Source organism: Microcaecilia unicolor, chromosome 9 (genome assembly GCF_901765095.1).
Source record: "Microcaecilia unicolor chromosome 9, aMicUni1.1, whole genome shotgun sequence".
NCBI classification, from domain to species: Eukaryota; Metazoa; Chordata; class Amphibia; order Gymnophiona; family Siphonopidae; genus Microcaecilia; species Microcaecilia unicolor.
The window spans coordinates 206,819,929-206,833,163 of record NC_044039.1 but is presented as its reverse complement, the minus strand read 5'-3'; the positions used below and the strand labels follow the sequence as shown (position 1 = coordinate 206,833,163).

Here is a 13,235-nt window from a genome sequence, read left to right as displayed (position 1 = left end):
TTCCCGCCTCCCAACCACCAGTCCCGCCTCCCATCACCGGCTCTGTCACCTCCTTCACTGCTATTGCCAGCTGGTAAGAAGCAGAAGGACCACCATGGTACCAGTACGGAGGAGGAACACTGCTGTATAACATAGGCAACCGAGACCCCTCGGGCCCACCATTCTTCTCTTTACCACTATAACCCCCAATAACGACTACACACATGGTATTTCTTTATGTGGCACAACTGGGCCGCAGCTTTATTTCAAATACAACATATCTTAACCCTGGGCATACCCAAGCCACTTCAGCCTCTGGCTCAATAACCCCCAAGCCGAGTCCGCCGCACTAGCAAGACTGGCTAAGCTGGTAGAGGGCCCCCCGCCGCACAGCAAGGGGGCCGTACCGTAATCGCAGCTGCCAGCTGCCTATTTAACCCCATCCGGCTTGGGTACCCCGCAAAAGCTGCGACAAATTAAACCTTTGTACATAATGGGTTCCGTCCGCTGCCCTGGCCACCGAAGAGGCCGTTCCTGCCCTCTTCCGGGGCTTTTAACCCCGTTTTGGGGTAGCCCCTCCTATGGCCAGCGGGGAGCCATGAGCGTCGGGGTCCTGCCCCTTCCTCCACCTCGCTCGCTCCCGGCTGGCCCGGAGCGCATGCCCGTCGGGGCACGGCGCCATGTTATTTTTGGCTCCGTGCACCCTACGGGGCACTGCGCCTTGCGTATTCTTTTCTGTCTACTGCTGCTGTTGGAAAGGTGGTGGAGCACCAAGGGCTTGTCTGAGAGAAAAGTGACATTGTGGTGTCATTTTTTTTTTTTTATCTTGCATTTGGGTCTAAAATGATATGAAAGACCTACCTAATTAATCTGTAAAGATTTCCTTAAGTGGCTTACAGTACTGCATGTGAACGCAGGAGCGTAGCCACAGGTGGGCCTGGACAGGCCCAGCTACTTTTGCTCCAGGCCCGCCCAGACTCTTCTGCCCGCTCTCCCCGTCCGTGTGGTCTGCTCACTTTTACTGCCCTGAGGCGCCGTTCTCTCTCCAGCACCGGCGATTCCCATAGGCAGCCTTCTGCCAGCGCGCGTCGTCGGGGCCTCTTCTCAGGTGCGTCCCGCCTACTCTGCAACTTTCTGCGCCCCACCTTTGCGGAAAACAGGAAGTTGCAGAGTAGGCGGGACGCGCCTGAGAAGAGGCTCCGACGACATGCGCCAGCAGAAGGCTGGCTATGGGAATCGCCGGTGCTGGAGGGAGAACGGCGCTTCAGGTCAGTAAAAATGACCAGAACTGACCATGTGCAGGGGGCTGTCGTGGGGGGGGGGGGGGGGGGGGGAATGCGGCGGCGGGAGGGGGGGGTAACATAGTAACATAGTAAATGATGGCAGAAAAAGACCTGCATGGTCCATCCAGTCTGCCCAACAAGACAAACTCATATGTGCTACTTTTTGTGTATACCCTACTTTGATTTGTACCTGTCCTCTTCAGGGCACAGACCGTATAAGTCTGTCCAGCACTATCGCCGCCTCCCAACCACCAGCCCCGCCTCCCACCACTGGCTCTGGCACAGACCGTATAAGTCTGCCCAGCACTATACTCGCCTCCCACCACCGGCTGGCTCTGCCACCCAATCTCGGCTAAGCTCCTTAGGATCCATTCCTTCTGAATAGGATTCCTTTATGTTTATCCCACACGTGTTTGAATTCTGTTACCGTTTTCATTTCCACCACCTCCCGCGGGAGGGCATTCCAAGCATCCACTACTCTCTCCGTGAAAAAATAGTTCCTGACATTTTTCTTGAGTCTGCCGCCCTTCAATCTCATTTCATGTCCTCTTGTTCTACTGCCTTAGGCCTGTGCCCACCCAGTCCACCTCCAGGCCCATCTAAAAACTAAACTCTGGCTACGCTACTGTGTGAACGTGTATGAGTGATCATGCCAGTCTAAGTGGGAAAGTGAAAGTTCACACTCTCCCTCACCCAAGGACTCCCTGAGTCAGAAATGTATCCTGTGTGACACGTCCCCTAGTGCCCCTGCTCTGCCCACCACAACTTTGCCACTGCAGGGGAGGTAAATGCTCTCTGTGCGGCCACATCGCACACATAGCCCTTGGGACAGTCCTACCCTCACCCTCTGCAGATCTGACCTCCCTATTTCTTGCCGACCCACCCTGAGCAGGCAAACAGTACCAGTTGTGAAACTTCTTGTAATTTGTTTCCCCGTATTTCAGTGGGACACTTTATGCAGCACCAAAATACTGGTTCCACTATATTTCTCACACAGCTTTATTAGACATTGCAAATCACAAAAGACTTACACTGCAGATACAAATTCAGGCTCTTTCTAGTGGTTTATGGTGTCAGGTTTTTAATTTTCTGTCCCTGCGCCGCTGCCAGATCGTTGGAGGTCAAGTCTAATGTGCTCTTGTTTACTTTAAATCTCCAGTCAGTATACCTGAGCATTATTTCCTGAATAGTATTGATTGGGTTTGAATGATGGGCGCTGAGCCTGTATTTTCACTGTGATGTTTTTTTTAAAATTGAGGAGCGTAGCTGAGTGAAGTTCTGTGAATGTATTCTGCTCTCTCCACATCACAATTACCCAATTGTCTGAAATTCAAGAAACACTGAACTTGACGGCAGAAGCGTAGCGAGGGCAGCTGACACCCGGGACGGTTCGCCACTGCGCCCCCCCCCCCCCCCCCGGGTGCAGCACGGTGCACCCACCCCCACCCCCCGGAGCGCAACCCCCTCCCCCCCCCCCCCCACCCCTGGAGCGCAGTCTTATCAAAGGGGGCGGGCGGGAGGACCGCTCCGCCCCGAGTGCAGTCGCTGGGAGCTGCGTCGGCTCTGTTGGTTCCCCTGCTCTCTCTGCCCCGGAACAGGAATTAACCTGTTCCGGGGCAGAGAGAGCAATGAACAAGCGGAGACGACACCCCCCCCAGCGGCGTGCAACCGGGGCGGACCGCCCCACCGCCCCCCCTTCCTACGCCACTGCTTGACGGGCATATGAATTTTATGAGTGTAAATCAGTGTAACCCAGACAGCAGTATGAATAAATTATGGTCTCTGTCAATCCCCGGTGACAGGGAGCTCATTCGCCTTCAATCTTTCAGGCATTGCTAACTGTCATGAGAGGGCAACAGTTAAACATGTTTCCTGGCAAAGACCACAATTTCTACAGCTGTTTCCAGGCTGCAGGAAGGAACAAGGTCTACTGGCCCATGAGCCCAGAAAAACCCCAGGACCCCTGTGCCACAGAGTAGCTAGCTTGCTACTAGTAATAATCATTGCAGTTCTGTGTCTCTTCTCAGCTACCTTTTCATGCAGCCCAAAGGATCAGAGGTTTGCTGCTGGTGCAGGTCCTCCCGCACCAGAGGTGGGGGTTGTAACATTCCTGAAGGAATAATTCATAAATAAAGCTCTGTATACATTTCAATAATTTTTTTAATGTTGATTATGCCCGAGAAGCTCTAGGCCATGTACTGTTTTGCATGTGAATGCCGTTGTAGGCATTTGTCATAGAGGTTATTTTGAAACATCAGCTTAAAGAATAGAGGGGGGGTCTTTTACTGAAGCTTAGCTTGAGTTATCTGCAGCAAGGCCCATGTTATTCCTATGGGCCCTGCTGCAGATAACTCGAGCTAAGCTTTAGAAAAAGGCCCCCCAGATTGTAGATTTCTCAAGAAATAGAAATTTGGTTAAAGTCAATCAAAGACAGAGAGAAGTCAAAGTAAATAGTGACCGAGATGGGAAACAAGATTTGAACTAAATCCCAAAATCTCAGTGAGGAGGGAGGCCAGAACTAGGCATTCCAGTTATCCTAGGAAAGGCAAAAGATCCAAGCCAGCTGCTTTAAGATTTAAAGAAAAATAAATCTCAGCTAGGTGCTGGGAGATCCTGGGGATGAGAGAGAGAGAGATGATACCCAGAGATCCCAGGAAGGAGAAGAGCAGCGCAAGTGCAGAACTGCGCTGCCACAACATATGAGACCCCCCCCCCCAAGCAAGAGCGGGGAGGGGCCAGTGGAATAACGCAGCCGGACAACAGGTATGAATGCAAATTGAGTATTTATTTAAGGAAATTCTTGGCCTGTTCCTTTCACAGGGCCAAGATATAGGGTAGGGAAACTTCTGCAGTGTGAGGCCTCTAGTGCCAGCGTTATGGTTGGAGTATCGACCCAAGAGAGAACAAGGGCCATGTCGCAACATTTAGGTCTTAAGTGAGTCTAATTCATACCTTTGTCCAGCGTTCTGATACCACCTGCAGAGGTTAAAGAGGTTATAGCAGAAGCGGAGCCAGGTTGATGGCGCCGGGGGGGGGGGGAGCGAAAGCGGTGCGAGAGTGGAGTGGTGCTGATGCACATTTTCAATGCAACACGTTGAGAAAAATAGGCGCGGCAGAACTCCGTTTGGGAGAGCGGCTGCTCCCCTGGCGCCCCCCCCCCCCCTTAGCTACACCACTGGGTTATAAGTATTCATGTTGGGGGGGGGGGAGGAATATGGGAGAGGACTATAATATCCTGAGTAGAGTGGAACAGGTAAATGCAAATCAAAAAGTACAAAGACTAGGGACACTCAATCAACTTGCATAGTACATTTAAAACAAAGAGGAGAAAATATCTTTTCACTCAATGCATAGTTAAGCTCTGGAACTCATTGTCAGAGTATGTGATAAAAGCAAAGTAGCTGTTTAAAAGATTTAGACAAATTCCTGGAGGAAAAGTCCATAAACCATTATTAAGGTAGACCTGGGGAAAGCCACTGCTTATTCCAGGGATTGAGTAGCATGGACTCTTGCTATTTTGGGGGGGGATTCTCTCAGGTACTTGTGACCTGTATTAATAACAGAGACAAGATACTGGGCTAGATGGACATTTTGGTCTGGCCCAGTTGGGAGCTCTTACGTTCTTAGGGGTTCCAATTCTTGTGAGCTTTTGTCAGGTCTTGGTAATGCAAGGGAAGAAATGTTCACTCTGTACCGGACTGAGCCCATCAACTCTTTTTACTTAGGCCATCCTGTGGTTTTCAGGAGGTACACTCCAATTTTTTAATGAAAGAATCTGCTCTTTTCAGGCCTTGGAGACATGGCAGTATCCAATTCCATTGGCAGTAATGTATTTGATATTCTAGTGGGTCTTGGAGTTCCATGGGGTTTAAAAACAATGATTCTTGATTATGGATCAAATGTAAGTATATTTGTATTCTTGTTCATCAGTTTTGCTTTTAGATAGTCGTATGTAAATTATAGTACCTAATTAACCTGTCATAAAGTTTTTCTGAGACGTTCCAGTGTAGCTGGAAAAATTATCATGCATTACAAATATTTGTGGAGGGAGCAATTGCCCCAAATGATTTATCTGCATAAACACTGATTTGCCCAGGATAAAGGTCTGTCTGAAAACTGCCCCTCCCCCCACCTTAACTCAACTGGGAATATGCAATTTCTTTGCCATATATAAGATTTTGTATCTGTGTGGGCTGTTTTGAAAATTATTCTCATAAAGCGGTACACAAGTGCCACATTTGCACATTTTGAAAAGCACAACTTTGCTTGAGACATAAATATGACACAATGAAAGAACCGCTCTTGTAGACTGAAAGAGGTATGCAAAAATCACCATGGCACTTTTGGTTCAGTGTGACATGCCATACAAGTGCATGGACTGGTACCTCCTGCACATACTGAACAGAATCTACTGTAGTGACCGTGGAAGAAGAATATTTTAACAAACCATTCTGGTTCATGGCCCAAGCAAAGCAGCAAATGAAAAGTGAGTGAGTAAAGGTAGAGCCTAAGTTTTCAAAGGGGGGAAAAAAATCCAGCCTGGTTAGAAGTTAACAGGATACAGAAAAACATCTGTACAACTGAGCCAGTTTAAAATTGTTTTGAGTGTCTAATAGATAGAGAATGACACGGGGGGGCGGGCACCCACAGTAACCGTGAGGACAGGGACAGAGCTTGTGGGGACGGGGACAAACTTTGTCCCCGTGTCATTTTCTACTTTGAAGCCTGTTAATGAACTGTACTGTTACTTATGTTTGATTCAGACAACAATATTTGCATGGGGGAATTCTATACAACCTACTAACAGCACGTCATCTCCCCTTACGTTCCCGCCCGAAACCTCCGCTCACAGGATAAATCCCTCCTCTCAGTACCCTTCTCCACCACCGCCAACTCCAGGCTCTGCCCATTCTGCCTCGCCTCACCCTATGCTTGGAATAAACTTCCTGAGCCCTTACGCCAAGCCCCCTCCCTACCCATCTTCAAATCCTTGCTCAAAGCCCACCTCTTCAATGTTGGTTTCGGCACCTAACCTTTATACTTTTCAGGAAATCTAGACTGCCCCAATTTGACTGCCCCTACTTGACTGACTGTACATTTGTCCTTTAGATTGTAAGCTCCTTTGAGCAGGGACTGTCCTTCTATGTTAAATTGTACAGCGCTGCGTAACCCTAGTAGCGCTTTAGAAATGTTAAATAGTAGTAGTAGTAGTATTGCAGGAAGGACTGTGGAAGACAGGAGAGCTAGACTGAACCCTGAGATTGTTGATGACTTCTTATTCATCCACAGATTAAAAAATCATAACAGTGCTTCATAGGTCATATTTCTCCCCTCTAGGGCATTCAGAACAAGTTGTATTTTGTACCCCTGGACATTTTAACAGGGTGGATTAGGATTCCTTGGGGTTGTAGAAATCAGCTATTATTGAGAGTGGTGGTGAGGAACGTTATTATAGCTGCTCCCTGTTATTATTTTTTTCTATTTGTAATTTTTACACAGCATATTGTTCCTTTTTATACTTTAATAAAAAGATTTAAATATAAAATCATAATTGTTTGAGGCTTCTACAGATGAGGACAGAGCCCAAGGGGCGGGGACGGAGACAGGGCCTGCAGAGACAGAGACAGAACCTGCAGGGGCGGGGACAGATTTTCTCCCCGTGTCATTCCCTACTAATAGAGTCCACAGTACTGCAGAACTGGGGGCAAAATTTTATGATGGGATTGTGTTCCGACAGTCGTAATTCTTAAGGTCAGAGAATGTGTCCACACTGTACAATGTATTTGTTCTCTAGCTGAATATCTGAAGCATTTACAACTGGCTGACCGAACTACTTGCTCTGAGTCTTAAAGTCACCTTAGCCACTGAGCAAATAATATTTTTATATGCTTTTGTGTTTGTTTTTTGTAAAAGGTGAGGATAAATAGCAGAGGACTGATTTATTCTGTTATACTTCTGCTGGGGTCGGTGGCTCTTACGGTAAGTATGATTTATTAAGATTGAGCATCTATGTTTAATAACTTATTTTTGGTAGTTTGGAGTTTCTTGGCTTTGTTTTAACATCCCCTGACTTCTTAATCTTCAATCCCAGTAGGAACCTGCTCCAGCCTTGCACAACTGCTGTTCGTGACAAGGGGATCCAAGGATGAAGCATTAGGAGCACATTAGGGATTTTCAGCACAGATAAGCTCCTCCTATTCATTCTTAACCCAATCCTTGCAGGGACGATCTTTGACTATAGTACATGAGCCATGCTACAGTCTGTGAAGAGGAGTCATGATTGTATTGCTTCCAGGAGCTGTGATGGTTACTTATTTAATATTCTCACAATTACTAGTGCAACTGACAGTGCTACGAGGTATAGGCAGCACTGTACAGATATATCAGAGAGACTTGCGCCTCTATGGAGTATGCAATTCAATTGAGATGCACAGACATAACAGATACATGTTTAATAGTTATTACAGTAAGGGGGTTATTTTAGAAATATCTACACTTGACATGACAGGACACCAACTGGGCACCCTAGGGGGCACTGCAGTGGACTTCACAAATTGCCCCCAGGTGCATAGCTCCCTTACCTTGGGTGCTGAGCCCCCCCAACCCCCCCCCCCACAAAACCCACTCCCCACAACTGTACACCACTACCATAGCCCTACGGGGTGAAGGGGGGCACCTACGTGTGGGTACAGTCGGTTTTGGGTGGGTTTTGAAGGGTTCACGTTTACCAGCACAAGTGTAACAGGGGGGGATGGGCCTGGGTCCGTCTGCCTGAAGTGCACTGCACCCACTAAAACTGCTCCAGGGACCTGCATACTGCTGTCATGGAGCTGGGTATGACATTTGAGGCTGGCAAAAAAAAGTTTAACTTTTTTTTTTTTTTTAGAGTGGGAGGGGGTTGGCGACCACTGGGGGATTAAGGGGAGGTCATCCCTGATTCCGGTGGTCATCTGGTCAGTTCGGGCACCTTTTTGAGGCTTGGTTGTGAAAAAAATGGACCAATTAAAGTCAACCAAATGCTCGTCAGGGACGCCCTTCTTTTTTCCATTATCGGCCGAGGACGCCCATCTCTTAAGCATACCCCAGTCCTGCCTTGGCTACGCCTCTGACATGCCCCCGTGAACTTTGGTCATCCCCGCAACGGACTGCAGTCGAGGACGCCCAAAATTAGCTTTCGATTATGCCGATTTGGGCGACCCTGAGAAAAGGACGCCCATCTCTCGATTTGTGTCGGAAGACGGCCACCCTTCTCTTTCGAAAATGCCCCTGATAGTATAAATGGGTACTTATTTGTACCTGGGGCAATGGAGGGTTAAGTGACTTGCCCAGAGTCACAAGGATCTGAAGTGGGAATTGAACCCAGTTTCACACTAACCACTAGGCTATCCCTCCACTAGCAACATTCAATGTAGAATCTCAAATAGGGAAAGGGAAATGGGACTTAATATACCTCCTTTCTGTGGTTTTACAACTACATTCGAAGCGGTTTACATAGTATATGCAAGTACTTATTTGTACCTGTGGTAATGGAGGGTTGTGACTTGCCCAGAATCACAAGGAGCTGCAGTGGGATTCGAACCCAGTTCCCCAGGATCAAAGTCTGCTACACTAAACACTAGCTTAGGATTATTTTTTTAGGTTGGATTGAAGTTGTGCAAAGTGGGAGCAAGATGTAAGAACTCAGGAAGGCTATTCCTGGAGCGCGGCACCACAAGACAGAAAGCTGGGCATCTAGAATTTGCAATCAAAGAGAGAGGCCCAGATCAGGACAACTTATTTCACAAGTGGCGATCACAAGGCGGTGTGCAAGCAAGGCAAGAGAGGAAAAATGGTGCAGGGCTGCAATGTGAATGTATATGTACATCAGAAAAACTTGAAAATAAAAAATGAAGAGATTGAGAAGCAATTTAGTGCCATAAGAAAGGGGGTTACAGTAATACATAGGCATACATCTAATTAAAGATGTGAAGGGAGTGTATAGTCAATTACTTCCAATATACTCAGCTTCAATTATATCCTCATTATAACTAAACACTCAGAGGCGCTTGTTATAGGATCATCAGATTAACGTACCAACCTCTAAAATGGCTATTGTGAGCCAAGCATTTTGAAGAGAGGCGAAATCCTCATGAATCCCAGTTCTTTGAATTGTTTAAATTATTTTTTCATTGTGACACAGTCTCTCCAATTCTATCTTTAAGTTCAGAGTTAATATTTAGCTTTTCAGCAACATTAAATGATGTGCGGTGGAGACCCCAATATCACCTCCTCTGAGTGTTTAGTTATAATGAGGATTTTTATTTTTTGTTACATTTGTACCCCGCACTTTTTCCCACTGATGGCAGGCTCAGTGCGGCAGGCAATGGAGGGTTAAGTGACTTGCCCAGAGTCACAAGGAGCTGCCTGTGCCAGGAATCAAACTCAGTTCCCCAGGACCAAAGTCCACCACCCTAACCACTAGGCCACTCCTCCACTGAGTATATTGGAAGTAAATAAGAAAGGGGGTGACATTATTGTACTAATGCTGGAAAAAGATAAATCAAGCACCTGAATTGTGGCTGGATTGTAGCAGAGGAGAAAAGTTCAGCAGGTAATCTGTGAGGAGCAGATTGCAGTCCAAGTGGGGAGGATAAGGGTCTTGGCAATGTTTGAGAAAAGGGTACATTTTAAGTGATATGAAGAAAGATGTGCATAAAGACTACAAAGGATGCAGGCAGAGAGGACATAGAGATGGCCCCTGTTATTTACTGAGAGATGAAAATGTACAGTATTTATTTTTATTTGCTGACATGTTTTTCAGTAGTAGCTCAAGGTGAGTTACGTTCAGGTACACTGGATATTTCTCTGTTCCAGGAGGGCTGACAATCTAAGTTTGTACCTGAGGCAATGGAGGGTTAAGTGACTTGCCCAAGATCACAAGGAGCAGCAGTGGGATTTGAACCGTCCACCTCTGTTTTGCAAGACTGGTGCTCTAACCACTTGGCCACTCCTCCATAATGTCGGGCAGCGTCAGACAGTTTGCTTTGCTCTGGCCAACACGGCGGCTGTGCGGGAGGGGTCGCATGACGTCAAAGAGCTGAAGCGACCCCTCCCGTGCAGCCGCCACGTTGGCCAGAGCAAAGCAAACTATCTGCTGCTGACCGACATTATTCATATGACCTTATACATATGATCCCGGAACAACACCTACATCTGCACAACAGACACCGCGGGACTCCTGATGCAGGCGCCCTGTTGATGGAACACAGCAGCTGCGTCCAGCCACCCGAACTGTGACAACCAACACCACCCCCCCCCCCCCCGAACAAGCGTCTCCCTTGGTCCTTGGGAAGAGCCAATCTACTCTACTCCTTAGACTTTATCATAAAATTTTAGAAGCAGGGAAGTGAATTTGAGAGAAAAGATAAGTTCAACCTTAGGGATATTAAGTTTAAGGTGGCGATGGGACATCCAGGAAACTGTCTGCCAAACAAGCTGAAATCTGGGACTGAATTCCAGGAGACAGCTTTGAGAGAGAGAGAGAGAAAGATCTGGGAGTCATCGGTATAAAGATGGTCTTGAAATCTGTATGAGGAGATCACAACACCAAGATAATAAATGTTAAGAGAAGAATGCCCAGAACAACTTGAGAGCACACCACCTGATAACAGATAGTTGTAGTGAAGGATCTACCAAAATATATCCTAAATCATATAGTGAGAGACATAAGAAGTGAACCAAGATAGAACAGAGTCCAGGAATTCAAGTGAGGACACCACATAAAGTAGATTATGTACTAAAAGCAGCAGAGATAGGTCAAGGAGAACAAGGATAGAGCACATGGGTCTTGGCTATGAAGACATGTGAGGAAATTTTGGCAAGAGCCATATCGAGGAAATTACACCGAGGAATGTGGTCAAAAATCGCTTTCCATGTAATATCTATTCCAGTAGCCCATGTGGCAGTGAGTAGATGACATATGACCACTTTTTCCTGCACTTCCAGTGAAGTTTTCACAAAGCAAGTACAAATATACCACTTTGATCTTGCAGGACATCCAGAGTGGTATCTAATCTTTTTTTTTTTGTTACATTTGTACCCCGCGCTTTCCCGCTCAATGCAGCTTACATGGGGCAATGGAGGGTTAAGTGACTTGCTCAGAGTCACAAGGAGCTGCCTGTGCCTGAAGTGGGAATTGAACTCGGTTCCCCAGGACCAAAGTCCACCACCCTAACCACTAGGCCAGTCCTCCACTGTTGCTACTATTTGAGATTCTACATGGAATGTTGCTATTCCACTAGCAACATTCCATGTAGAAGAAGTCGACCCTTGCAGATCACCAATGTGGCCGCGCAGGCTTCTACATGGAATGTTGCTAGTGGAATAGCAACATTCATTCCATGTAGAATCTCCAATAGTAGCAACATTCCATGTAGAATCTCCAATAGTATCTATTTTATTTTTGTTACATTTGTACCCTGCGCTTTCCCACTCATGGCAGGCTCAATGCGGCTTACATGGGGCAATGGAGGGTTAAGTGACTTGCCCAGAGTCACAAGGAGCTGCCTGTGCCTGAAGTGGGAATCGAACTCAGTTCCCCAGGACCAAAGTCCACCACCCTAACCACTAGGCCACTCCTCCACTCCTTTTGTGGCCTCCAGTGTGATTAGCTCAGCGGTGTTTGCTCTTTTACCATCCCACAATAAATTTTGAAAGTGACCAAGTACAAATTTGTCATTGTGTGCAACAAATTATCTGTATGCATGTAATTAGAATTGCAAAAGTCATAAACTGAGCAACAGCATAAAAATTTACCTCGCAACATAAACTGGATCACTTCAGTACAGTACGTATTCTTTTTTTGTTGTTGTTTAAAGTTTATAATAGAATTTGAGGTAAATGGTATTAAACATGCAGGTGACATTTTCTGTAAAAATTGTAAAATAAACATTAGGCTACAAGAGGCTTCTCACACAATTTTCTTACTTCACTTTTTCTATTCTTGCAGGTGATTGGCATCCATGTAAACAAATGGAAACTGGACAGGAAACTGGGCTTCTATGTGATGTTCCTCTATGCCATTTTCCTCTTTTTTTCTGTACTGATCGAGTTCAATGTCTTTACTTTCATCAACTTGCCAATGTGCCGGGATGCTTTTTAGAGAGTCACGGACCGGTACAACCAAGGGAGTCGTCGTCCCGTTTCTCAACGATGGGAGGCAAAGCAATAGTTTCCCTCCTTTATGTTATCCAAAATGCCAGGCACATTTTTCCACTCTTTGTCTGATTTTTTTTTTCTTATCTATGAGAAGAAAAAAGTAATTTATTTCTGGATCTTTCTGCTGAATGCTCTCCAACTTTGAGAATCTCACAGGGTTTTGTTTCCTGTTGAGTAACTATACCAGTAGCATCCCCTTGTCTTTTCAACTCTATTCGAACGTGCATACTATAAAAAAAATCTACTGTTTTTGATGGGTTTGGCTTAAAAGGGTATCATTTCTTCTACAGTGACATTTGCTTTCTTTGGAAGAAATGCAAGAAGGCTCAGAGCTGGTTATTAATGCAAGACTACTGAAAATTCAAGATGCATTTCTGTTGCCTAAGATGGGAATGCAAAACCTCCACTGTATATGCGTTGCTAAGATAAACTTGGCAATTTGCTGATTTTTTTTTGTTTTTGAAAGAAGAGTATTATATTCATAGGAATATTTTTTTGTGGCAAACTGAAAGAAAGTGGTAAATATATCAGTTTTGATGATGCAAAACTGAGTAGCCTATGAAGTATTTTAAATATATAATGAGACATGCATACTTGAAATATTATTGCATCCTCAGCAAAAAGCATTGTATTATTACAGTGTGTATTTTTCACTGCTGTGAGAAGTAAACCGTGTGTGTTGTCGTCATAGTATACACACATTAATCAAGAGCAATTTATTGAATGAACTGCTCACTCGCTCTGAATGCTACTGTTCTCTCAGAATCTCCTTCAAAC

General features: G+C 45.9%; 1 protein-coding gene across 1 annotated transcript in view; it reads left to right on the top strand.

The window, feature by feature from the left end:
- Nucleotides 1–12,959, top strand: part of SLC24A4 (solute carrier family 24 member 4) — a 198,162-nt gene extending 185,203 nt beyond the window's left edge. The window contains exons 14-16 of the mRNA XM_030214085.1: nt 5,051–5,163; nt 7,176–7,241; nt 12,250–12,959. Coding sequence (XP_030069945.1) covers nt 5,051–5,163; nt 7,176–7,241; nt 12,250–12,402 — 332 coding nt within the window. The 3' untranslated portion in view covers nt 12,403–12,959. The remainder of the gene's footprint in view (nt 1–5,050; nt 5,164–7,175; nt 7,242–12,249) is intronic.
- Nucleotides 12,960–13,235: the final 276 nt, after the last annotated feature.